Raw genomic sequence first — 27,221 nt, forward strand, 5'->3', positions numbered from 1 at the left:
TTATCCAGCTGCGACTGCATTTCCAAAGCCCTTGGGTAGATGGGCTGTGGCACACTTATACCTCAGGAGGGGCTGCAGTATACAGCTTCGAGTACTCTGTTGGCATTTACTCTGTGCTCTGCAGGAGCCCCCGTGGGCGTGGGGGATATGACTTGCTGAAAGCCCAATCACCTACATTCTCAGCCTTTCATTTTGAAACTGGGTATCCAGTTAGCGCTAATCCAGCGTGTGGCTCATTTACCACTTGTGTCAGCACTGACATTCTCCAAACTCGATGTATTCAATGGTGGACACAAGGTCCCTTGTTCCCCACAAGCCTCTCTTTTGGGACACGTATGTAACAGAAGTCTCCATCCCGCCCTCTTGATGTCAGTCCGGGAGTCCCCACAGCACTACGTTTCCAGAACGGACCCGCCCTTCTCGGTTGCACGGACCTTCTGTTTACCTGCGGCGAGGCACGCCCCCTTCTCCAGTTCCCGCGGAAGGAGCTGGGCTCAGCGCGCGGCAGTACCAGTCCCCGCGCGCTCCTGTAACCGTTCGGCGGGCCGGAGAGAGCGGGACACAATAGTCCTGGGGCAGATGTCCGGGGAACCGGAGAGCACAGGCGCGACGTAAGCGAGAGGTGGGAGAGGAGGGCTACGGCACAACCTCAGGCTTCTCCGCCCCTTCCGCTAGGTTACCCCTGGTGGAGACCGCCAGGGAAACATCATAGGGCCCCAACCTTCCTCGCCCCCTTAAGAGAGCGCAGGCGCAAACCAGGTGGGCGGAGTGGGGCGAAAGCGTCGGTTGGCGAGGTGAGGAGCTCAAGTGTTGCAGGTCTCCGGTGGGGGTGCGAGCCGTAGTTGGATGTTAGAGCGCAAGCGCAGTAGTGCCGGGACGGGAGGCGCGCGCCGCTGTGGGACTGAGCACGCAGGCGCGGAGTCCTCCCCACTAAGGGCCAACGCTGGCGGGGCATTAGCGCGCAGGCGTCTTGCCGGGAGCGGAGCCTTAGAGGTGGGCAGTGGGTTTCCGGTTCCGGGAGCAACGAACGGCCGCGGCAGCGACAGCTATCGCTTCAGAGGAAGCGTCTGCGGAGGAGGAAGAAGAGCAGGGCAAGGCGGGAGTCACAGGCGGGACCCTCGCCATGGGTCCGCGGACCTAGAGCGGCGGAAGCTACCGGCCCGGTGCCGAGCTGGTGAGACAGTCGTGAGGGTGGAAATGGAGAGCGCTCAGGCGTAGGATGGGGAAGAATTGAGGCTCAGAACGCTGACGGAGAGGAATGAAGGGCCCTCAGGCCGACGAGTGGGAGGAATGGCGGCGTCGGAATATTGAAGGGAGGAATAAAGAGGTTTTGGCGGAGGACGGGGAGGAATGGGGCTCAGAACGCTGACAGGTGGACGTGTCGGGAGCCTGGACGAGGACGGAGAGGAATGGGGAAGGATCTAAACGCTGAGGAGAGATCTCGGGGCCTCTCAGGTTAAGGAGAGAGAAACGGGGGTTCAGAACGCCGAGAGGGAGAAATGAGGGGTTCTCAGGTTGATGACGGGAAGAGATGGAGGCGTTGGGATGCTGAAAGGGAGCGACGGGGGCTTCCTCTGGAGAACGTGAAGTAAGGGGTTTAGAATGCTGAGCTAGGGATGGGCATGATCTTGGGACAAGAACGGGGACGAAAGGGGGTTGGTTCAGCATGCTGAGGGGAGAAATCAGGGTCTCTTCAGGTGATGAGCGGAATAGAAGGAGACACGGAAGGGAAGGGATGGGATGAGAAACTTTTTAGCTGAACATGAGAGGAACAAGGAGGTCTGGGGACTGAGATTGGGGAGGACTTGTGGCTCAGAACACTGACAGGGAAGATGAGGAGGCTTTCGGGCTGAGGAGCAGAAGGAATGAGGGGGTGTTCAGGGTAAAGGTGTGGAGAAGCTGAGGGCTGTCTGGCAGAGGACACAGGAAATTGAGGCAGTAACAGTGGAGGTAGCAGGTAAGAGGACGTCAGAAAGGGAAGGAATGGGAGGGCTTTTGACTGAAAGGGAAACTGGGGACTCCTGGGTCAAGGAAGGGAGCGAACGGGAGGTCAGAATACTGAGGCAAAGTGCTGGGACCTTGGTCTGGGGAGGAGCAGAATGGGGGCCTCTTGGGCTGACGATGGGAGGAATGGGCCCTCTCAGGCTGACGATGGGGGGTATGGAGGTTTCAGGGTGACAGAGAGGAGGAATAGGGGCCAGTGGGTCAAAGATAGAGAATGTCTCCTGGGGGGAATGACAGGGTCCTAGGTTGGCAGTGGGGAGAAGTGATGAGTTCTCAGGCTGAGGATGGGGAAGAATTGGGGATCGGGACATTGAGGGAGGCATGAGGATCTTTGGGTTGAGGATGGGGACTTGAAAGTTGGAGACAGGGCTGCCAGGTCAAGAAGGGGTAGGAATGACAAGCTCCTGGGCCCAGGACAGGGAAGAATGAGGTGGGAAAGGGGATTTTTCTTTCTTGTATTGGCCAGTTGCCTGTGGTAGGTCCCAGGTCTTGGAAAAGCATTACTAAGTACCGGCGGTTTGTGTGGTTAGGGCACAACATGTCCTCCCCTAGAGCCTCAGTTTTCCCACTGCCCCCTCCGTGTTGCAGGCCGCTGCTCCTTCCTGTGGCCCCCATGGCTGAGGACTGGCTGGACTGCCCAGCCTTGGGCCCCGGCTGGAAGCGCCGTGAAGTCTTTCGAAAGTCAGGTGCCACCTGTGGACGCTCAGACACCTATTACCAGAGGTACTGGGTGGGTTGTGGACAGAGTCACGGATAGGGCTAAAATCAGGGGGTGTGGTTAAATTTGTGGATGGGTTGAAATTATGCAAATATAGTCGATTCTTATTATTTGCAGATTCCATATTTCCAAATTAGTCTACTCACTGAAATTTGTACTCTCAAAGTCGGTACTCACTATACTTTCATGGTCATTCATAGACATGCACAGAACAGCAAAAAATTTAAGTTCCCTGATACACTCATTCCCAGCTGAGGTTGAATGAGGCCTTCTTATTTTAGTTCATATACTGTAAACAAGTGTCTTTTTCGTGATCTGCTAAGTGCTGTGTTTTTCACATTTTTGCACTTTTTATTGGTGATTTTCGTATTTACAATGCCCCCCCAAGTATAGCGCTGAAGTGCTGTCTAGTGTTTTAAGTGCAAGAAGTCTATGATATGCTGTAAGAAGAGAATAACACGTTAAATAAATTTTATTTGTGAGTTGCAGTGTTGTTAGGTGTGAGTTCAATGTTAATGAATCAAAAATGTGGTACATTTAGAAAAAGAAAAGGAAATGTTCTGATTTGTACACGAGTCTGCTCTGGAAAATGCTGAAGTAACATGTATAGTATGTGATGAAGTTAAGGGAAAGGTGGAAAAATAGCCAAATTTGAAGATGCATAAGGAAATACTTAGTAAAATAAAATGTAGTGGACAGTGTGAGAGACTGGAAGCCAAGGACATTGATGGTTGTGTTACCCCTGATTAGGAATATGTTAAACCTGTCTCAGCTAGTACTGACTGGCTCACACGTTTCAAAAGGTGTACATCGTGAAAGACGTTAAATTTGCATACAAGGCAGGTCCTGCAGATCAAGAGTTTGCAGAGGAATTTTAAAAATACCTGGTAAGTGTTACGTGTGAAAAGTGTCATGCAGAATAGGTTTTACTGAGGAGACTGGCTTGTTTTACAAGGACCGTGGTAAAGGTAGCTGTGTGACATAAATGGTTTCCAAAGCTCCTGACTTTAAATCATTCAAAGGCCATGCTGTCAGTCATTCGTAGGAATGTATTCAGTAGAGTGTCTTTAAATAGGAAAACAATAAAACAAGGTTACATATCGAGTAGTTGACAGAAATGTCCCCTGAGGCTCACATTACCTTAACCTATAGTTCCACAAGAACAGAGGTTCTAGATTCACTAATTCAGTGTTCAGCGTGACTCTGTAAGACGTACCAGGAATAATGGGAATCGAGTATAAATGCACAAAATGTATATGTTTATATGCAATTCACATTTAAGGATCTAAGGTGATTATTGAATTTTTTTCACTCTTCCTGAACTTTTTTTTTTTGTCTAAGTAGTTGTTTTTGTGGAGGAATATAGCAAAATCATGAATATAATTATGTTTGTTTATACTTAATTATATGTTTATCCGCATATTCATAATTTGTGTGAAACTGTCAAAATTTTAAGTTTTAAATACTTTTGTCAAAAACCGTAAAGCAACAGGTTTTATCTTAATTAGGGCAAGATAACGAGTATGTTACAATTTTGTGGATGCTGGTAGGATATAGGAGACTCCTGGGTCAGAGATGGAAGATAGTTCATTATTCACAGTAACAGCAGTATCCAGAATGTCATTATTTTTGTGCCAGTTCCCCAAATGCCAGTTCCCATATGGTAACCTGAAGAGAACTGACTAACATTTGCCCATGCATTGGGTTGTAGGAAAGGAACCCTGAGCTTAAGGAATCCAATCTTTTATAACGTTAGGACAGTAAGGATGCCTTCCCTTTGCTCTGGAAGGAGAACTTATCTCTTATCTTCCAAGGCTGTTTGCTGTACAAACATCCTTGAAAAGATAGTTCATAACAAAGGACTATCAGTGCCTCTCTTGCAAGACATGCAGAAATGCTAGAGACCTGTGGGGTATTCTCTCCGAGAATATTAGTTGCTCCTCCTTTGTTTTATATGTAGTTGCATTTGTTTGTTTACGCATGTCTTTATATGTATATATTTGTATGTTCATTTATTCACGTGTATGTTTTCAGACGCTTGCTTCTCCTGTGTTTTTCCTTTCTACGTATTTAGTACGTTAACTTTAATGCATTTATACATCATTCGACAAGTTTGTATTTCTGTCTGTGTTTATATTTATTTACATGAACGGACTACAATTAGTAGTGTATGTTATAAGTAAACATGTATTTATTTACGTTTATATTTTTCATTTGTGTTTGTATATATGCTGGTATTTATACACATTTTGTATTTCTGCTATGCAAGCTTAGTTGGGGTAAGACCTGGTAGTGCTCACAGGCCAATCCCAGGCTGCCAGCCCTTTATCCCCTGCCAGCCCTGCAGGTCTGTTCACGAGCCCAGTGGGAGGGTTGTGTGGGTGGAGTGGCCATGGCTCCACCGGGGTACCAATCCATCCTGGCCCATTCCCAGCCCCACAGGAGACAGGATCCGAAGCAAAGTTGAGCTGACCCGATACCTGGGCCCTGCGTGTGACCTCACCCTCTTCGACTTCAAACAAGGCATTCTGTGCTATCCAGCCCCCAAGGTACTACACAGTGTGGGGTACCCAGGCAGGGGTGACTGAGCCACCTAACACCCACCCACAGATCTCTTCCTGCTTTCCCTCTCATTTGCAGGCCCAGCCCTTAGCTGTCCCTAGCAGGAAGCGGAAGAAGCCTTCACGGCCAGCCAAGACTCGAAAACGTCAGGTTGGACCTCAAAAGGGTGAGGTCAGGAAGGAGGCCCCAGGAGATGAGACCAAGGCTAATGCTGACACAGCCCCAGCTTCACTCCCTGCACCTGGGTGAGTGTTGGCTTAAAGTGAGCCAAGAGGGTGAGGGTTGTGGTTGGAGACGTACTCAGCCTCCCACACCCATGTTTCCTATCCCAGGTGCTGTGAGAACTGTGGAATCAGCTTCTCAGGAGATGGTACCCGAAGGCAGCGGCTCAAGACATTATGCAAGGACTGCCGAGGTGAGTGGCCCCAGAGCCCTGGGAGGTAGAGGTGGAGCAGATTTGATGTCAAGCTGGGACACCACTGTCAGCTTTCAGGTTGAATGGTGGATGAGGTTAGATATCTGATGCTCCTTGTCCACTTCTCTTCTTCCGCCTCCCTTTCCTCAGCGCAGAGAATTGCTTTCAACCGGGAACAGAGGATGTTTAAGGTAAGCACGACCTGCCTCCTCCTCACAAGTGTGCGGTGGGAGCAGGATGTGATGGGGGCTGGTAAGAAGGTCTGAAGGAATGATGATGGATCCATAGGGTGTCAGAATCATTTTGTAGGGAGCTAGCTATGGTCAGTGGACAGTAATGTGTTAATGGGGTGTCAGTAGACACAGCGATGAGGTTAACCGGGCACTTGGAGACTTTGGGGATGGTCTCTGGTGACAGCTTGTCAGTAGTTGTCAGATACAGTGATGAGGCATATGGTGGACTACTAGACATGGCAGTGGGGGCTAAAAACATACACGTAAGGGGCAGCATACCTGGAGCTACTCTGTCTGGGCCTGTGACCTCGCCCCACCCATTCCTGGCAGCGTGTGGGCTGCGGGGAGTGTGAGGCCTGCCGGGTAACCGAGGACTGCGGGGCCTGCTCCACCTGCCTTCTGCAGCTGCCCCATGATGTGGCCTCGGGGCTGTTCTGCAAGTGTGAGCGGAGACGGTGCCTCCGGATTGTGGAAAGGGTGAGTTGGGCAGGTAGGGTGGGCCCAAGGCTCACCCTGTCCTCTGGCTCTCAGAGCCCTGGCCCCATACATCATACCTCTGGCCTCCCTGACAGAGCCGAGGGTGTGGAGTGTGCCGGGGCTGTCAGACCCGAGAGGACTGTGGCCGTTGCCGAGTCTGCCTTCGCCCTCCCCGCCCTGGTCTCAGGCGCCAGTGGAGGTGTGTCCAACGGCGCTGCCTACGGGTGAGTAGAGGGGCCAGTGCTGTTGGGGCCAGGGCTGGGGCAGAGCTCATTCTGCTATTAAAGTTGCTACTGCTGCTGCTGCTTCCTCCCAGCCTTGCCCACCTCATGTCTTCTTTTCTCCCCCACCTCATGCTCACCTCCCTGGCCTCACCTACCTGCCCCTGTCTGCCAGCACCTTGCCCACCGTCTCCGTCGCCACCATCAGCGATGTCAACGACGCCCTCCCCTAGCTGTGGCTCCCCCTGCTGTGAGTGCTGCACCCCACCTTCTGTCTGCCTGTCCCACGCATGCTTTCTGTACTCCTTTTGGGGGTGGGGGTGGGGGTGGAGGTAGGGGTCCTGTGTCTGCCTGGTTCCACCAAGCCTAAACTTCTCTTCTGGCTTTCTCCCAGGGTAAACGTAGCCGCCGTAGAGGAGGCTGCGACTCCAAGATGGCTGCCCGGCGGCGCCCCCCCCGAACCCAGCCATTGCCTCCAGTTCCCCTGTCACAGCCTCCAGAGTCCCCAGAGCTGGTGAGGCCCTGGTGGGCAGGGGGAAGGCACAAGTATAACCTTACCCAGTACCTGCCCTGACCCCACCCATTTGCCTCTGCAGCACCCCAGAGCCCTGGTCCCCTCGCCACCTGCCGAGTTCATCTATTACTGTGTAGACGAGGACGAGCTAGTGAGTGGCCCCACCCTACCTGGACAAGCCTAGACCCTCCCAGGGCACTTGGTTAATCCCAAAGAAGCAACTGCTGCAATGGGCCTAATAGGGGAACAGCAAGACACAGTAATGGGTACTAGTATGGGATAAGCAGACAATGGGGGAGGGACTAACATGGGATCGACAGGTGCAGTGATAGTACCTAATGTCAGATGAATCAACACTCTGGTGGGGCTAATAGGAAAAGCCAGCATAGGGAATGGAGTTCACATAGGCTGAGCAGATACAGCAGGCACAGCATCGGCAGCTATGGAGGGTCAGCAAAATGCCACTGGAGGTGGGGGTCAAAGACGTTGTCTTGGTAACCACTGGTCTAGCAGATGAAGTGATGGATACTGCGTTGGAACAGCCACAGTCCTAATGCTCTTGGGCACTGTCCGGTGCAGTGATAGTTCCTGGTGTTGGAACTAACAGATGCTGAGGTGTGACTGAGACCAGTGCACAGCCAGTTCCCTCTGATGGAGCTAGTGAAGGGGCAACAAGAACACTCGAACAGTGCCAATAACAGCACCTCCCCTTTTGCCTGTCCCCCAGCAGCCTTACACCAATCGCCGGCAGAACCGCAAGTGTGGGGCCTGTGCAGCCTGCCTACGGCGGATGGACTGTGGTCGCTGCGACTTCTGCTGTGACAAGCCTAAATTTGGGGGCAGCAACCAAAAGCGCCAGAAGTGTCGTTGGCGCCAATGCCTGCAGTTTGCTATGGTGGGTGATGCAGAAGAGTGAGGTGGGTGGGCTACGTTGACCTAGGGCCACCCCCCCTTCCCCGCCGTGCCTGGGAATGGTGGGCAGGCCAGATTCTGCATCTTCAGAGGAGTAAATGGAGCGGTGGGTTCAGGCAAAGATTAGCAAACATTGTGCTGGGATGAACGAATCTGAGTGGCAGTGGCATTAACAGGAGACTAGCAAGCTCAGTGATGAGGGCTTCATGTGAAAGCATGTTCTGTGCCGTGACTAATGGGGATTAGCAGGCATGTTGATCAGGGCAGGGTGGTCAATCATTGCATCAGGTGGCCATAACACCCTATCTTTCTTCAGAAGCGGCTGCTGCCTAGTGTCTGGGCAGGATCTGAGGATGGGGCAGGGCCGCCCCCACCTTACTCTCGTCGAAAGAGGCCTGGCTCTACTCGAAGGCCCCGTCTGGGTCAGATACTGAAGACCTCCTTGACCACACCCACAACCCGACCAGGCCATGCCCAGACTCAAATGAAACAAGAAACAGGCAGTGGCTTTGTGCTGCCTCCACCTGGCACTGATCTTGTGTTCTTACGGGAAGGTGCAAGCAGTCCCGTGCAGGTGCCTGGCCCTGCTGCAGCTTCCACAGAAGCCCTGTTGCAGGTGAGGATCCCATCTTAGCTTGCCCTTCCCAGAACTACCCAGCCTTGTGCCAGGAAGCTGGGACCAAGACTGCTGCAATCCTCCTTCACACAGGAGGCCCAGTGCCCTGGCCTGAGTTGGGTTGTGGCCTTACCCCAGGTGAAGCAAGAGAAGGCGGATGCCCAGGAAGACTGGACACCGGGCACAGCCATCCTGACTTCTCCTGTATTGCTGCCTGGCTGCCCCAGCAAGGTGGGGGTCAGTGATGGGTGGTCTGTGAGCAGAGTGATGGTGAGCCATGATGGTGGTTCTTTGAGCAGAGCAACAGATATGCTGATTGCAGCCTCACCACAAAATTATCCCACCTGTCTGACAGATGCCCCACCTTCCCCAGGCAACTAACTTTGCCTGCTTTGCTGCCCAGCTAACAAAAATGGAACTCTGAGGAATGGGAAAGGTTTGTAGGCAGAGAGATGGATTTTCCAGGCTGAAGTGTGACAGAAGCGGGATTTGTCAGTATACTGACAGGTTGGCTGATAAGGAGACTCTTTTCTTAGGCCAACCCTGTCCTTCTGACTGCTGCCTGTTTCCCACCTCTCCCAGGCAGTGGACCCAGACTTGCCACCTGTGAAGCAAGAGCCACTGGACCCTGAGGAGGACAAGGAGGAAGAGAGCAAGGATGACTCCGCCTCCGACTCGGCCCCAGAGGAGGAGGCAGGAGGGGCTGGCACACCCGTGGTCAGTGCTGGGGGACATTTCACCCTGCCCTGAACCTGCTTTAGCCCCATTGGCCATGATGACCCATGATGTTAATTCTTCCCCAGATCACGGAGATTTTCAGCCTGGGTGGAACCCGCCTCCGGGACACAGCAGTCTGGTTGCCAAGGTGTGCCCCGCACAGTGAGGGGTGGTATGGGGTTGGTGCTGGTCAGATATGGGCCCTGAGTGTTAAAAATAGAGCCAGCAATTTGGCATGAGGCAGTGGGAGGTAGAGGCTTCTGTCACTGTGCTGATCCCGGTCAGTGAGGGGTTATGTGTAGGACCCTAGAGATTTCCCCTGAGGTTCAGATTAGGGCTTTCCTTGGGTGTATGGGGTGGGGGCTGGGGAGTAGAGAGACAGGGGTTAGTGGAGGTTAAGGATTTGATGCCCTGTGATGAGATTTGAAAGAAAAAGATAAAAGCCTGGTCCATATCTTTCTAAGAAAATCCAGAAGGAGTCAGATTTAATATATAAATTTTTATCCAGTGAATCATCATTTGGGGTTTTGTGGGTGTCTGGAGTCTCCAAGAGATGACAGGTGGGCTGGATAGTGGTGGGTGGGCAGATCTGGGCCCTGAGATGTGCAACTGTGCAATCTTAGGCTAGTCCACCTCCTGAAGCGTCCTCTGTGGAGAGAGTTGGGCTGTGTTTCTTGAACCTTTCCTGAGCCTGTTGAGGTTATTAAGAGTTTCAGCTGCTTCACAGAACTGTCCCTGCAGGCCTGGCAATAGGATGAAAGATAGTTGTCCCTAAGGACAGGGCTGGTGGGAGGAGGACAGGGGAATACTACCTCCTGCAGAATGTTCGCAGGCTGTGTGCGTGGTCCCAGATACAGGCGACATAAACTGTTGGCCTAGGCACCTGGATTCCTTTGTTCCTACAAGCTAGTTTCTGCCGGCTGGAAACTCCTGCATCTGCCTTGGTTAGTTTGCAGGTACAGACTGAGTACCTGCTGGGTATACTGCAGTGTGAGAGATAACATGATGAATGCAATGACCCTGGAAGGCTTATCCTTCAGGAGACATGGATTCCTGTCTTCAGGGAGCTATCATCTAAGGAAATAGTTTCCTTGTGTGTGAAATCATTATATGTTAGTGGAGAAGGTAATGTTTAGTTGTTGGTATTGGAATATTTTAGCAGAGAGATAAGAGATAAGGGATAATTATGGGGAAATGGATTCCAGGCACAGAATACTAGGAAATGGTTTTGTGATGCTCCATTTTACAATGAGCGAACCTCATTCAACATATAGTCCTGCTCCCTCTTCTCTAGGTCCAAGGACCTTAAAAAACCTGGAGCTAGAAAGCAGTAGACTGGAGGCTTCTGCAGACTGTAGGATTCAAGGTGATAATTTACAGACTGGCTTTATGAGAGACAACACTGATCTACTCAGAGCTGGACCATAGGCTGAGGGACTTATGTAGGATTCAATAGGAACTGGAAAAACCCACCACCAAACCTGAGAATCAGGCCTGTTCAGTACTTTGAGATTATAGAGGAAGTAAGCAGGAAAGGAAGAGAAAGAATAGAAAGTTGTATCTGCTCCAACTGGTGCGAATCTCAGGAGCTTGACTGATGAGAAGTGTGGATGTTATGGGTGGGGGATCTGGGGTGGAGAGGGGATGTAAAAGCCACCACAAAACAGCCTATACAAGCCATCTTCATAATAATTTTTCAATGGCTTCTGGATGAGACCTGGTAGTGTTTCTGAACATTTCCATTTCCACAGAAAGACAGCATTTGAAAATGTAATGTGAATAAATGAGGAAAGGAACTGCTATTTGGTTAGTTCCTCCTACTGATCTATTTAATTCTCAAGTCTTTTTAGGAAGACAATGATTTTTGCCCATTTTTACATACGGGAAAACAGACTCAAAGCAATTACATAACTTGTCCAGTGTCAAACAGCTAGTATCAATAAGCATAGAATCAAATCCAGGTTGTAAAAACCTTGTTGTTTAAGCCACCAAACGGTAAGCCATAATAACTATATTCGATAATGTGTAATGTTATAGTAACAGAAGTTTCCAGTGACCTTGAAAACAAGGTGGACTACTCTAAACAGAACAAATCCTTACACTGCGGCCTCTAGCGTGGTTTAGGGAGTGCCAAGGTTGTATGGATGGGGTCACCTTGTCACAACACCCTTGCATCCAAGAGACTGGGTTCTTCCCAGGCCTTGGGTGTCGTAAATATTTCTCAAACACTAAAGGACATCCTTCCCCAGTGGACACTTCGTTTTGCTTGTTACCCTCATTCTCCTCTGCCAAAGCAGTCTTCAGAAGTAAAGCTGCCAGCCTGGCTCATCTTTGCTGACAACTTACCTCCCTTGCCTATTGATGACGTTTGTGCTTGGTTTCTGCTCTTGGCCCCTCTCTATTAAGAGTATGAATTCCTGCTTCCAAGTCCTGCATAAAGGCCAGTCTTGACTCATCCCTGTCTCACTTCCCAGTTCTTCATAAAGTGCCGGAAAGTTCAGGCCTGCAGTTTGTTATGTAGCCAGCTTCACAGGGCTGTGACTGAGTGCATGCCTCCTTAAATTTTGTAGCTGTCTGTCTTCCCCTGCCTTTTTCTAGTCCCAGCCCCGCAGCTTTAGGTATTTCACATGTAGATTAGATATTTCCCTACCCTTAACCCTTTCTGCCACCCTCCTCTGTTCCTTTGCCTTACCTACTTGAGCCAGAGTCAAGACTGGATAATTTACTGATACTGTTTTGCCCTCCCCAGGACCCAGCCACCCAACCCTAGTATTCTGTAATGTCCTAAATGAAATTTGATGGGCATTCAGACTCTTCTAAGAGTCTGGCTACAGTGTGTATCACAGTACCATTGGAAAAGCAGCACCACTAATTATATATACATATGCATATGTAGGTATATGTGTATATGTGTATATTTTAAGGGACTTCTAGGGATTTGACCTTATGTAGTAGTGGGAGCTGGTTAAACAGTCTCTGTAAGGCTGTTGTCTTTACATCTAATGCTGGAGCTTGAAGTCTGCAGGGCAGGCAATCGGGAAGGGAAGATGGATGTAAAGTGTGGGAGACGGAGGACGCTTTGGCGCGCAGGAGCACGAGCACGAGCACGAGCTGGAACCGGCGAAGATGGCCTAGAACCCATGTCAGTCTCTCACCACCTCCAACTTCGATAATGTGGGTGTCCTACAGAAGAAGCTGGTGCCCTTCATCACAGAGTTAAATACTCATCTGACCCAGGAATTAGAGACGCTGAAGGAAGATCCCAGGGAAAGTGGAGCAGCTGCAGGCCTGGCTGCAGGCCTGACTGCTGCCCCACACCAACGAGGTGAGCCAGCAGATAAGTGACAACATGTGTGAACTGCAACAGTGCCTGGTGCCCCGCACCAACCTTCCGAGTGTAAAAACAGTATGCTGCTGCTTGACTTCTGCCCTCCAGTTACCAGGCAAAATGTCTCTTGTGGCCCATCCTAACCGGAAGCATACGGGGAAGGGAGTTCTGGGAAACGTAGCCTAGTCAAGGTGACACATTACAAAGCCACCCTGCCATGAATCAGCTCCCAAGGGTCTCACTGCTCACCTGAGGATAACTTGATAAAGCTACGTTGCTGAAAATGCAAAGCTGAAGACCATGGATTTCATGGTGACCCCAGCAAGTACAGAAATTCTGTCAAGCCCACCCAGAAAAAAACTTGCTGGTCTCGGCTATTTTTGTATCATTCATTCAAGTATTGAGAACCTGGCCCATGGTAGGCACTGTACTTGATACTGGGATACAGGAATGAAAAAGATATAGTCCATGCAATTTTATTAAATACATCAATATGTATTACAAATGGTGAATGGATATCCAACTTTATCATGGAATTTAATGGTGAAAATCTAGAATTCAGGAAAACTGTCGGGAGGACAGCCCTTGCGTGAACCTTGTTGGGGCACAATAGGAATTGGAAATAATATAAATAGTTTCTATCTCTGAGCTGTTCTATTTTAAAATTATTTTAAAATGATTTCTATTGTCCTGTTTACTGTTTTCATACATTTAGTGTTTATTTGGGGAGTGTCTTGATGGTGGTAACTGTTAACTCTGAGAAAGCGGGATGGTGGGTGGCAAGATCTAGGTCAGGTTCTGTCCTAGGACCAGTCGCTTTCTAGGCCTTGGGGCAGCTTGGCTGAAAGCTGAGGCTCCCCTAGCTGGGCTCTAGTCCTGGCCCCGCCCCTCCACCCTCCGAAGAGGCCCGCCAGGGGGCGCCGGGGCCGCGGTCATCCCACCAGGGCTCGGGAGACGCGCTGCCCCCCACCCCTGGCCTCGGCGGCCCTGGGGCGTGGCCTTTGCCCGGCTCAGAAGCCAATCCTTGGCGGGACCCGGAGAAAAGCCGACTCTCCTTCTTCGCGTAGTGGTAAAACAGGCAAAACCGAACTGGAGTTAAGTTACGGGGAGCGCCCAGGGTGAGGGTGCGGCACGACGAGTTCTGACCGACGCTGGGACGTTCGAGGGCAGCAAAGTGTCGCCAAGGGTCGCCTTCCCCTGTCGCCGACCTCATTTCGACGGGATCCTTCGGGCTGTACGACCTCTGGGGGTGCCCAACGGGCTCTCTCGTAACTCCGCTGCTGTTCCCAACCCCCGTGCCTGACTGAGGGCCTTTTCATTGCCTCCCTTTTTCCCCAAAGGTGTAGTGTGAGGGGTGGTTCCACCCAGATCAACCGGCGGGCCAGTCGCCCGTGGGACTTGAAGATCAAGGAACTGACCCTCAGGACTCTGTCCAGGGAACGAGACGACCTCTAATTTCTTTCTTTTTTGTTTGTTTCAGGCTACGTAAACTCTTAGCAGTAAATGAAAATGAGTATTTTACCGAACTGCAATTGAAAGAAGAAGCATTATAGGAGAAAAAAAGACAAAATGACAATTATTAAAAGAGATTATTAAAAAGAGAAAAAAAAGAGACATTATTTTGTGGCTGAAAAGCTGAACCAGCAATTCAGGAAATGGAATCCAAATCTAGAAACGTACCGCATACAAAATTCGAAGTGGGTGGATTACAAATGATTAAGGAATGCTAATTTACAGTAAATTGCAGCCTTGCGACGGTATACACAGTAGTTGTACTTTGGTTGTTAGATGTCAGTGACTAGGTTCTGATTTTATTCTGTGCTCTAGTGTTTTGTGCTCGTCCCACTTTAGAAGGAGAGTACCAAAGTGTCATTCTTAATCTGCTTTTAGTTACCACCACGTTGCTTTTGACCAGAAGTACAGCTGTGGTCTCCACCTGTGCTGAGGGCCCCTTCTAGGTTCCCTGATCTGTGTTGCCTGTTCCCCTTCCTGGGATACAGATTCTCAGGCCTCATTGCCTGCACTTCTTACTCCTGTCCTGACCCTGTTTTACTGGGATCCTTAACTCAGACTGTTGGCCTTTATTTTGCCCAGCCATGTCATGCCATGCCCTCCTAGCCCATCTGATCTGCCCCCTCCCCCCATCCTAAGGTACCCCGAGTCAGCTCTGGTTTCTGACCAGTGCAGTAGGAAGATTTTATTAATAACAGGTTTATCATTATTGGTTTGGGTGGGCTGACAAGACAGGCCGTCTATAGGCCTTAATTGTCTTAGCTGGCAAATGAGAATACCTGCTGTTCCCATCAACCCTCTAAAGTATTTGTGAGGCCCAAAGGTTTTATGTGTGAAAGTACCTTGCAAATTACCGTAAAGAACTACACAAATAGAAGGTTGTTGTCCTGTGATGATTACTACCATCATCAAGATTCACTTAAAAATGGCCGCAAAATTTAACCTTCCCGTAAAATATCCACTAACGTTTCTCATGCTTTTAGGCTGATTACAGGATATAAATAGCAAAGTCATTTGGAATGTAATTAGATCTTCGCCTTCACTTCGGGTTAAGGAGGCTTATTTCTGTTATTCTGATGAACCCTAGAGGAAGGGAGCGAGGTCGCCGGAGGCCTGGCCAAGGGCGGGGTGAGGACCGCGCAGACTCAGCTCCTCGGCTCCGGGAGGAAGTTGCGAGCTCCGGCGTCTATGGTCACCATGGTGACGGGACCGACTTCGGCCCCTCCCACCTGCCCCTCACCCTGCAGGGCGCACCATGGCAACCAGACCTCTGCATTGCGGAAGCTGGTCCGGCTGGTCTCCACAGTCGGGAAACCCGCGGCGGAGGCCGCCCCCATCCCGAGGGACTCGAAAATGTACAGCCAGCGATTTGGCATCATACAGCGGGAGGTTAAGGGCCCCACTCCCAAGGTGGTGATCGTGGTAAGCACGGGATGTGTGTGCGGGACCCTACCGCTTTCTGCATTTCCCTGCACTCCAAGCCCAGCCAAGCCCATCCTGGCCCCAGCCGCGGCTCTCATAAGGGGAGCAGGTGCCTGATGTAGTGGGGGTTGAATTTTGAAAGAAGGAAAGATAGGTCATTCACCTAGCTCCTGTACTCTGTCCCTCAACCCACCCCCTCCCGCCCTCGCACCAGTTATATTTAGATTCTGTATTTGTAGAATCACCACTTGGGATACTGAGAGTTTTCAGTCTCCAAGACACCCAAGGGAGGTCTGTCCCCTTGTGATGTGGCGTGTCTGTCACGGAAAGGGTGCTGGGCTGGGGCAGGACAGGAAATCGGGTCTGGGCTGGTGGTGATTCAGCTGTATGCTCTTGGGCTGGTCCTGCATTCCCTGAGGAAATTGTATAAGAAAGGGGGATTGGGCTGTGAGGGATTGTGAGGGGTTATAGTGCCCTTCCTGTACCAACTCCACTGTAACAGAAGTGTCCCTGCAGGCCTGGAAATAGGACGGTTGGTTGCCTCTAAGGCTCGGGTGGTGGTAGGAGGCTAGGCGAATGTTGTGTGCTGCAGAATTTGATGGGTCTTGCTCAGAACCCCAGACACTTGGTCTATGCACCTGGATTCTTTGTTCCTACAAACTAGTCTCTACAGGCTAGAAAGCCTTCATGTGTAATTCAGCAATTACAGAGGTATATTCTTGAACCCCTGCTGTGTCCACAGCACTGTGGGAGATACAGGGGTAAATACAATGACCCTAGGAGGTTTATTCTTCATTAAAAGTCTGATCCCTGCCTTCCTCTTGCTTATTTTCTAATTACAGAAACAATTTGTTCATTCATAAAACCATTAAAGGCTAACACGATAGATAATCATGTGCTATATTATCTGTGATGGTACTTAATGGAAGAAATATCAGGAATAATGAAGGATGCAGTTTTACTATGCACCACAGTGCACATAGCGTTTCTCAGTCCACTTATAGACCTGCTCCCTCTTCTCTAGGTCCAAGGACTGTAGGTCCTGGGTCTGGAAATCAATAGATTGGAGGCTTCTACAGACTGTAAGTTTCAAAGGGATAATTACATATTTCATGAAGGACAGAAACTGATCTATTCTGGGTTCTGTATCCCAACACAGAGATCAGGGGCTGGGCTATTGTTCGTGTGCCATCACTTGTGATGGGAACCAGTAAGGAACAGAAAAAAAAAATATTACCACCAAACCAGAGAAGCAGACCTATTGAATACTTTGAGCTTATAGAAGAATAAAGAGGAAAAGGGAGAAATCAGAGTTGTGCATCTCAGATGTCAGAGTGTGATAAGAAGCGTGGATGTTAGAGATTGCAGAGTTTCGGTGGGGGAAGAATTAAAGCCGCCAGAGATGAGACTTGATGCTAAACAATTCCTCCAGGAGAAAGCCATAAATGATATAACATCTGAAGTAATGGAGAAGTAAAGGAGCAGTTATTTGGTGAGTGCTGCTGAGGGACCCAATTACTTAATTCTCAAAATAGTTTCTTAGGAGCGCATTTATTTTGCTCATTTTGACAGGTGAGAAAACTGAGACTCAGATTAAGTACCTTGTTCAAATTCATAGAGTTATAATGGGTAGAGGCCAGAATCAAATTTAGGCTGTAAAACATTGTTTTTTAAGACATATAAACTATAAACTCTATTGTTAGAAACTGTAATTGAACATGTTACAGTAACAAAAGACTTCAGTGACCTTGGAAACACAAAGTAGTTTTTTAAAATATAATTTATTGTCAAATTGGCTTCGATACAACACCTAGTGCTCATCCCAACAACAAGGTAGTTATTAAACCCTATGTTCTTCTGCCTTTAGCATGGTTTAGAGTTGCAGTGTCCAGTATGGTAGCCACTAGCCACAATGGCTTTTAAGCACTTGAAATGTGCCTGCAGTCACATGTTGAAATGACAATATTTTGAATTTATTGGTTAAATAAAATACATTATTAAAATTAACTTCCCGTTTCTTTTTACTTTCTAAAATGCAGCTACTAGAAAATGTTGAACTATAGATTTGTTTTACATTATATTTCTGTTAAGCAGTATGGATATTGAGTAATGCTGAGACTGTGCATGGATTGGTATCACCTTGTTAGAGAACTCCAGGTCATATCTTACTCATCCAGACACTGGGCCCTTCCTGACTACCGAGTCCTATACAGGCTACCCCAAACCTTGAAAGGTTTACCGATCCCTGGCTACTGCTAAGGGTGTTTGCCACCACGCTTCACGTCCATTCTCCTTTTCAGTCAACACGTACTTCAGAGCCAGGCTCCTGCTCTGACAACTCAAGATAATTGATTCTTGGTGACTTTGGTGCTAGGTTCTCAGCCCATAAGTCTACTGGGAGCCTGAGTTCCTGTGTATATCCTGCCCAAGGTGTAGTCTTGACTCTGCTCTACTTTATTATCACTGAATCTGTATTCATAAAGTGTCATATATATTAGAGAACAGTAGTTTGCTAATTAAGTGGCTCTAGGCTGTAAATAGTTCTGATATGGATTAGCTATCTACCATGATGTAACCTCCAACATCATCTGTCTCCAACCCATCTCAGACCTGTCTTATCTTGTTCAACTGAATTTAGGTACCTGTATGTGTACCTTGAACCCTGAACCTTTCATCAAGTTATCTGCAAGTGTTGATTTTCTTTTCTCAGGAGACTCCTTTACCAAGACCTAACACTAGTATTCTGGTAATCCCAACAGTGATGTTCTAAGTGTAAATTAGCAAATTGACTTTCTGCCTTATGAGTAAGAATTTTGATACTTGCAAATCAGTATCCCAGAGTCTCACTATTCATCTAAGGTTGACTTGCTAAATATGGCTGAAAATACAAAGCTCAATACAGTGGATTTCATGATGGCACCAGGAGGAGCAGAAATTGCATCAAGCCCACCCAGAAAGCTTTCCTTTCTCTCTTCTTTCCTTCACCTTTCACACTGAGAACCAGTGGTGGTAAGGCATTGTGCTCAAAGCTAGGAATATAGAAATGAGAAAGATAGTCCATGTGATTTTATAAAATGTATCAATATGTATTCAAAATGATGTATGTATTTCCAACTCTTTAGTGGAAGTTTGTGTAAAAAGAATATAGAAATTTAAGTTATTCCAAAATGTCAGGAGCACTGCCCTTACATTGGGCACAATAGAAACAAGAATAAAGCTTTGCCATCAGTTTTTTCCCCCTTTTTTCTCTTCTCTTTTCCCCTTCCCTCCTTCCTTACCTTCCTTTCTTCTTAGTGGAGGGTGTTTTTGTTTCTTTTTATTGTCACAACTCATTAGAGAGAGTAGCCTCTTCTAGTTGAAAGTATTTTGATGGTAACTATGTTGTCTACCCATGGAAAACAATGCAGGACAGTGGGGGGCAAGATGAAGGTTACGAACTAAAAGATCTCTAATTCTTATTCTATTTAGGTTCACCCTGAGTATTTAAAGACTATTACAGCACTTAATGTTTCTGAGTTTGACTAAATAATCTCTAGAGTCCTGCTCAAAGTTTTAACTTCATAATTCCATGAACTTTTACTCAAAAGGCTCTTAAGAAATATTTGAGACTGATTTGATGACATTGTAAGTATAGGCTTCAAAGAATCAAGTTAAACCTTAGGCACTTGAGCTCTTTGTGGTTGTAGCCAGTTGTATTACTTTGATATACCCAATTTTATTTAGTATTGGTGGAGATCATGATTAATTGAAAATATGCAATTGATTTTTGATCGATTGTGAGTGATTATTATTTATTTTCAGAGAGCTAAGCCTCCTAAAGTTCAAGGGGCTGAGCAAATTCTGCAAAGAATCCAACGCAGCCATCAGAAACATCATGCTATCTTGGCTTCCATTAAGTCAAAGGAGCGGGATCGCTTGAAAGTTGACTGGGACCAGCACAATGATCACAAATTTGTGGACAGTCTTGTGAAAGCAAGAATCAAGGATGCCATGCAAGGTTTTATCATCAACACTGAAGAAAGACGAAATAAGTAAGGTTCAAAAAAATGGTGCTTCAGACTATAAAACAATCCCAAAACCTTAACATGAGATTGACCAAAAATCAAGTGAATTTTTAAAGTAAGGATCATGGCTGAGATATTCATATCTCTACCAAATCAATAGCTACTGCTTGTTTGTATTTTCATTTGTGATAACCCACATTTGATAGAAAGCAAAATAATGTGTTGTTTAATATTGTTACTTTAATTAAAATCTGTTTATATTCTTTTGCTGAAGATGTACATTATGTATCTAATTTGTATGTGATCAAATAAAATATGGCAAATGTCAGTCTGTTTATTGCGTTAAATGGTGACTAGTATTATTTTATAGAAAACTACAATGATCTTTTCCTTGCAAAATTTATGACGAAATATGTGCTTTGGGAATCAAATAATCAGTTGGTAAAATGGTCCCTGTGGCATGACAGTTTTAATTTTTTTGTAATTTTCTTTCAGGCTACGTGAACTTTTAGCCTCAGAAGAAAATGGGTATTTTACTGAAATGCGGTTGCAAGAAGAAACAATTGAGGAGAAAAAAGATAGAATGAGAGATAAAACCAGATTATTGAAAGAGAAGAAAGAAAAAGAGAGACAGGATTTTGTGACTGAAAAACTAGACCAGCAATTCAGGTAATGATACAGAAAAACACACACAGAATCTGAAGTTGGTGTATGAAAAACTGATTTAGGAATGCTAATTTATAGCAAAGTATGGCCTTAAGATGGTATACACAGTAGTTGTGCCTCTAAGTCTTGGTAATTATACACATCATTGGATGGTGCAGGCACTGAGGGTTTACTGTTGTTTTGTAGTGAGAATGCTTAGGACCTACTGAGTTAGTAAATTATAAGTATTTAATATAGTGTTATTGTCTATAGTCATAATACTGTACATTAGATCTTCAGAACTTATGTATTCATCTTATAACTGGAAGCTTGTGTCCTTTGATCAGCATTTCCTCATTTTTCCCACCTCCACTCCCTGGGAACCACCACACATTTCTACTCTGTATGCATTCAACCATTTTTTTTTTTTTTAATTGAGAATATAATATTGCTCTTTCTCTGGTTTAACCCACTGAATAGTGTCATCCAGGTTCATCTATGTTGTCTCAAGTGGTAGGATTTCCTTTTCTATGTTGAATAATATTCCATTTCATATATCTATGTGTATATACATAGATATGTGTGTGTGTGTATATCTATATATATGGCATATATGTCACACATTTTATTTATCCATTCACATATCACTAGACACTTAGGATGTTTCCATATCTTGACTATTGTGAATAATGCTGCAATGAACACGAGAGTGCAGATATCGAGATACTGATTTTATTTCCTTTGGATATATGCCCAGAAGTGGGATTGCTGGATCATATGGTAGTTCTATTTTTAGTTTTTGTAGGTTAGGAATCTCTATACTGTTTTTCATAATAGCTGTACAAATTTATATTCCCACCAATACAAAGGTTTCCTTTTCTCTACACCCTTGCCAACATTTGTCATCGCTTGTCTTTTTGATAATAGCTATCCTAACAGGTGTGAGGTGATATCTCATTGTGGTGTTGATTTGCATTTCCCTGGTAATTAGTAATGTCAGGTACCTTTTCATGTACTTCTTGGTCATCATTTGTATGTCTTCTCTGGAAAAATGTCTATTCAGGTTCTTGGTTCATTTTTTAATTGGGTTTTTGGGGGGCTACTGAGCTGTTTGAGTTCCTTATATATTTTTATTTTATTTTATTTTTATTTTTATTTTTTTTTTAAGGTTATTTATTTTGGGAGACAGAGACTGAGTGCAAGCAGGGAAGGGGCAGAGAGCGAGGGAGAGAGAGAGAATCACAAGCAGGCACCACACTGTCAGTGTGGAGCCTGATGTGGGGCTCTAAATCACTAACTTTGAGATCATGGACCTGAGCCGAAATCAAAAGAGTAAGATGCTTAACTGACTGAGCCACCCAGGTGCCCCATCCTTATATATTTTGGATATTAATCCTTTAACAGATACATAGTTTGAAAGTATCCCATGATTGCCTTTTCATTTTGTTGGTTGTTTTCTGTGCAGAAGCTTTTTAGTTTAATGTGGTCCCACTTGTTTATTTTTGCTTTTGTTACCATTCCTTTAGGTGTCATATCCAAAAAATCATGCCAAGACCAATGTCAAGGTGATTTTTCCCTATATTTTTGCCTATGTGTTTTACAGTTAACAGATTTATGTTTAAGTCTTTAATCCATTTTGAGTTCATTTTTATGAATGGTATATATAGTAGTCCAATTTTATTCTTTTTCATAAGGATATCCAGTTTTCCCAAGACTGTTTATGAAGAGACTATTCAATAGTGTGTAATACTTCCAGCTTTGTTCTTTTTTATCAATGTTGCTTTGGCTATCTTGATAGCCAATGGCACAGGGACCATTTATCAAGATTGATTTGCTTCTTTTGTGGTTCCATCTGAAATTTTGGATTATTTTTTCTATTTCTGTGAAAAATTTCATTGGAATTTTGGCAGGGATTGCATTAACTCTGTAGATCACTGCATAGCATGGACGTTTTACCGATATTGATTCTTACAGGACGCCTGGGTGACTCAGTCAGTTGAGCGTCCGACTTCAGCTCTGGTCATGATCTCGCAGTCTGTGAGTTCGAGCCCCGTGTTGGGCTCTGTGCTGACAGCTCAGAGCCTGGATCCTGCTTCAGATTCTGTGTCTCCCTCTCTCTCTGCCCCTCCCCTGCTCATGCTGTCTCTTTCTGTCAAAACTAAATAAAACATTAAAAAAAAATTAAAAAAAACAATATTGATTCTTACAATCCAAGGACAAATGATATCTTTCCACCTATTTCTGTCTTCTTTTTTTTTTTTTTATCAATGTCTTACAGTTTTCAGTGTATTAATCTTTAACCTCCTTGGTAAAATATTTTCCTAAATATTGTGTTGTTTTTGATGCTTTTTTCATGTGGGTTGTTTTCTTAACTTCTCTTTCAGATAGTTCATTTTTAGTGTATAGAAATTGCAACTAATTTCTGTATGTTTTCATATCCTGCAATATTACTGAACTTATTGATTAGTTCTAACAGTTTTTTGGTTGAGTCTTTAGTGTTTTCTATATATAAGATCATGTCATGTGCAGACAGTTTTAGTTCTTTTCCATTTTGGATGCCTTTTATTTATTTTTCTTGCCTAATTGCTCTAGCTAGAACCTCCAGTACTAAGTTGAATAAAAGTGGCAAGAGTGGGCCCCCTTATCTCATTCCTGATTTCAGAGGAAGAGCCTTCAACTTTCTACCATTGAGTATGAAGTGAGCAGGGAGCTTCTCATATATGGCCTTTATTGTGGTGAGCTACATTCTTTCTGTACCTAGTTTGTTGAGAGTTTTTATCATGAAAGTATGTTGAATTTTTCAGTTGCTTTTCTGCAGCTATTGTGATTATCTTATAATTTTTATCCTTCATTTTGTTAATGTGGTGCATCACATTTATTGATTTGTATATATTGAACCATCCTTACATTCTAGGGATAAATCCCACTTGATCATGGTGTATGATCCTTTTTTTTTTAAGTTAATTTATTTATTTTGAGATGGAGAGAGAGCAAGAGAGTGTGAAGGGGAAGGGGTAGAGAGAGAGGGAGAGACTCCTAAGAAGAGCCTGATGCAGGGCTTAATCCCATGAACCGTGAGGTCACAACCTGAACTGAAATCAAGGGTTGGATGCTTAACCAACTGAGCTACCCAGGTACCCTAGTAGATCCTTTTAATGTGCTATTAAATTTGGTTTACTAGTATTTTGTTGCGAATTTTTGCATCTATGTTTATCAGGGATATTGGCCTGTAATTTCCTTTTCTTGTAGTGTCCATGTCTGGTTTTGGTGGTAGGGTAATGCTGGTCTCATAAAATACATTTAGAAGTGTTCTCTCTTCTTCAATTTTTTGGAAGCTTTTGAGAAGGATTGGTATTAATTCTTCTTTAAAAGTTTGGTAGAATTCACCAATGAAGCCATCTAGTCCTGGGATTTTATTTACTGGGAGATTTTTGATTAGTGATTCAATCCCCGAGCTCTTATTGATCTTTTCAGATTTTGTATTTCTTCATGATTCAGTCTTTTTTTCTTTTTCTTTTTTTTTCTTTTTTTTTTTTTTTACATTTATTTATTTTTGAGAAACAGAGTGAGAGAAGGCATGAGCAGGGGAGGGGCACGGAGAGAAGGAGACACAGAATCCGAAGCAGGCTCCAGGCTCTGAGCATAGCGGTCAGCACAGAGCCTGATGCGGGGCTCGAACCCATGAACTGTGAGATGATGACCTAAGCCGAAGTCGGACGCTCAACCAACTGAGCCACCCAGGCACCCCTTCATGATTCAGTCTTGATAGGTTTATGTGTTTAGGAATTTGTCCATTTTTCCCAGGCTATCTAATTTGTTGGTTTGGAATTGTTCATAGTAGTCTTCCATGATCCTTTGTGTTTTTGTAGGATCAGTTGTAATGTCTCCTCTTTCATTTCTGATTTTACTTATTTGAGTCTTCTCTCTTTTTTTCTTAGTCAGGTTACAGGTTTGTCAATTTTGTTAGTTTTTGCAAGAAACCAAATCTTAGTTTGATTGATTTTTTTTCTATCATTTTGCTAGTGTCCATTTTATTTGTTTCTGCTCTAATCTTTGTTATTTCCTTTCTTCTGGTAACTTTGGGAATAGTTTGTTGTTTTTCTAGTTCCTTGAAGTAAAGTTATATTGTTTACTTGAGACTTTTTTCTTACTATAGGTGTTTATTGCTCTAAAATTCCCTCTTTTTTTTTTAAATTTTTTTTTTCAACCTTTATTTTATTTTTGGGACAGAGAGAGACAGAGCATGAACGGGGGAGGGGCAGAGAGAGAGGGAGACACAGAATCGGAAACAGGCTCCAGGCTCTGAGCCATCAGCCCAGAGCCTGACGCGGGGCTCGAACTCACAGACCGTGAGATCGTGACCTGGCTGAAGTTGGACGCTTAACCGACTGCGCCACCCAGGCGCCCCTAAAATTCCCTCTTTAAACTGCTTTTGCTACATCCTGTAGGTCTGGTATGTTGCATTTCCATTTTCATTTGTTTCAAGATATTTTTTGATTTTCCTTTTTATTTCTTCTTTGACTCATTGGTTGTTCAGAAGTGTGTTGTTTAGTTTCCACATTATTTGTTAGTTTTCCAACTTTCGTCCTGTTATTAATTTCTAGTTTCATACCATTGTGGTAAGAAACGATGCTTGATAAGATTTCAGTCTTTTTTTTTTGTGACCTAGCATATGATATATCCTAGAGAGTATTCCATGTATTCTTGAGAAGAATGTATTCTGCTGCTGTTGGATAGACTGTTCTATATATGTCTATGAGTTCCATTTGATCTAGAGTGTACTTAAGTCCCATGTTTCCTTATTGATTTTCTGTCTGGATGATCTATGCACTGTTGAAAGTGGAGTATTGAAGTCCTTTACTATTGCTGCATTGCTACAGTTTCTCCCTTCAAATCTGTTAATATTTGCTTAATATATTCAGGTGTTACCTGTATATATATTTATAATTGTTATATCCTTTTGATATGTAAGGACCGTCTTTGTCTTTTTTTTTTTTTACAGCTTTTGAGTTAAAATTTATTTTGTCTAATGGAAGTATAGCCATCTCTTCTCTTTTTGTTTCTGCTTGCATGGAATATCTTTTTCCATTCCTTCACTTTCAGCCTTTATGTGTCCTTAAAGCTGAAGTGAGTGTTTTGCAAGCAGCATATATATGGATCTTGTTTTCTTTCTGTTCAGCCACTCTGGATACTTTCAAATTTCCTGTCTTCGAGTTCTCAGATTTTTTATTCCACTTGATCAAATCTGGTGTTGATGCCCTCTCTTGCATTTTTCATTTCATCCATTGTGTTCTTTAGCTCCAGAATTTCTGTTTGGTTCTTTTTTATGATTTCTGTCTCTGTTGAAACTCTCATTTTGTTCATGTGTTGTTTTCCTGAGTTTGTTGAATTGTCTGTGTTGTCTTGTAGCTCACCGAGCTTTAAAACAATTATTTTCAATTTTTTGTCTTTAGGATTGCTTACTGGAAAATTATTGTGTTCCTTTGATGGTGTCATTTTTTCTTGTTTTTTTTTTTTGTGTGTGTTCCTTGAAGTCTCTTGTGGCTCTTTTCACATCTTGAAAACAGTTACCTCCTCCAGTCTTTACTGGATTGCTTCAGGATAAGTATACCTTCACAGGCTGGCCCAGCTAAGAATTCTGAGGCTTTCTCAGACCTTTTTACAGATGTGCCTACTCCATACTTTTTGTTCTTTCTTTTGGGGAGAGGATTCTCTCAGTCCTGCAAAGCTAGGCCGGGTGCTGAGAGACTCCTGTTTGTTTTTCCTAGTATGGCACCCCAAAATGCCTAAATTTGTGCATCTTCTCCCAATCCCACAGAATTGGGCCAGCTTTCTGTACATGCCAGCTAGCCATCTGCAAAGGCCCACACTCAACATCCAGTGGAGCACAAGTAGGAAGCTGGCCACAGGGGGTATGCCATGGAGTATCTGGGTGTTTGTGGCTCAGCTGGAGGGTCTGCTGGCAAGCTGTCCCCAGCAGTTCATGGGCAGGCTTCCTGATGGAGTCCATGTGGCAGTTAGGAGGCTCCGCATCCCATGATGATTTCCAGACCCTGGTTGCTGTGCTCCTCACCTCTTTCAAGCCCTCAGCCGTGCACCTCAGTATTTGGGGTGAGGCAAGAAAGAAATGGGCCACTTGGGGGAAGTCACATGCTCGCTCGTGTGTTTTCACTTTCCCCTGTAAGAGAAATCATGGACTGAGGGGTGTCTGTCTTGGCACTGAGTTCTGCTACCTTGGGGGAGAGGTGACAAGGATAAAATGAAGCTGTTCTTACTCTCTTCAATGTGTCTATTACCAGATTTTTGTCTCTAGTGGTATGCCATAACTTCTCCGCCAGACTCCTGGACTCCCACAAAGGTACTCTCAAACTACCAAAATTGATGGTTTTTAAGGGGATAACAGTAGAAAATTGCTATTCGACCACATTGCTCATGTCCACTCATGCAGGTACTGAGTTGGTGTAAGTACTGTGCTCTAATGTTCTGTTCTTGTCTCCCAATTAGAATGGAAGTACCAAGTGAGATTCTGTTACTGAATTTTAGATATTAATCTCAGACATGCTATTGGCAGAAGGTTCCTGTCCCAGGAAGTCTTTGGTAGAGTTGAGTTTTCCCCTAGTGCTGTAGTCTCTACCTGTGCAGAATGTATGCTTGGTTCCCTGTTCTTTATTGTTTACTTGACTGGCCTCTTGGTCCTTGGAGTCTTAACCTTAACTTTTGATCCACTTCCTGACCCAGACTCACAGTGACTCTCAGTTTTCAGATCTCTGGTCTTCACTATACGCACTCCAATCCTGTGGTTGTCTTCATCAGCCCTTTTTGTTTTGCTTTTTCCCTTTTGGGAATACCCTGAATTTATACTCTCATTTCAGACCAGTACTCTAGTTACAGAGGGAAAATTTGAATGGAACTACCTGAGAT

The 27,221-nt window shown here is 45.4% G+C and overlaps 2 protein-coding genes across 37 annotated transcripts in view; both read left to right on the top strand.

Annotated features, from left to right (window-relative positions):
- Positions 1-547: 547 nt before the first annotated feature.
- MBD1 (methyl-CpG binding domain protein 1) lies at positions 548-14,327 on the top strand. 36 transcript variants are annotated; one of them, XM_047086438.1, is made up of 17 exons: positions 551-611; positions 2,593-2,727; positions 5,157-5,271; positions 5,363-5,529; positions 5,617-5,699; positions 5,850-5,890; positions 6,263-6,409; positions 6,505-6,633; positions 6,806-6,880; positions 7,025-7,144; positions 7,227-7,295; positions 7,872-8,039; positions 8,373-8,672; positions 8,766-8,903; positions 9,255-9,389; positions 9,476-9,537; positions 10,684-12,464. In XM_047086438.1, exons 1-17 carry the CDS (start codon positions 580-582, stop codon positions 10,721-10,723), a joined length of 1,956 nt encoding a protein of 651 aa, XP_046942394.1. In that variant the 5' UTR covers positions 551-579; the 3' UTR covers positions 10,724-12,464. The 36 variants fall into 36 exon arrangements, with proteins under 36 accessions (XP_046942390.1, XP_046942392.1, XP_046942394.1 ...); XM_047086417.1 differs by lacking the exon at positions 6,806-6,880 and having other exon boundaries at positions 552-611; positions 5,333-5,529; positions 10,684-10,755; positions 12,408-12,464; XM_047086418.1 differs by lacking the exon at positions 6,806-6,880 and having other exon boundaries at positions 552-611; positions 5,333-5,529; positions 10,684-10,755; positions 12,415-12,464.
- CFAP53 (cilia and flagella associated protein 53) overlaps positions 14,325-27,221 on the top strand; it is a 37,664-nt gene continuing 24,767 nt past the window's right edge. Inside the window, exons 1-4 of the mRNA XM_047086442.1 lie at positions 14,325-14,414; positions 15,317-15,651; positions 19,453-19,682; positions 20,151-20,324. Of these exons, the coding sequence (XP_046942398.1) occupies positions 15,418-15,651; positions 19,453-19,682; positions 20,151-20,324 (638 nt within the window). The 5' untranslated portion in view covers positions 14,325-14,414; positions 15,317-15,417. The remainder of the gene's footprint in view (positions 14,415-15,316; positions 15,652-19,452; positions 19,683-20,150; positions 20,325-27,221) is intronic.

Source organism: Lynx rufus, unplaced genomic scaffold, assembly GCF_022079265.1.
Source record: "Lynx rufus isolate CCGP_SWC_20201006 ecotype Redwood Valley unplaced genomic scaffold, mLynRuf1.p SCAF_20, whole genome shotgun sequence".
NCBI lineage: Eukaryota > Metazoa > Chordata > Mammalia > Carnivora > Felidae > Lynx > Lynx rufus.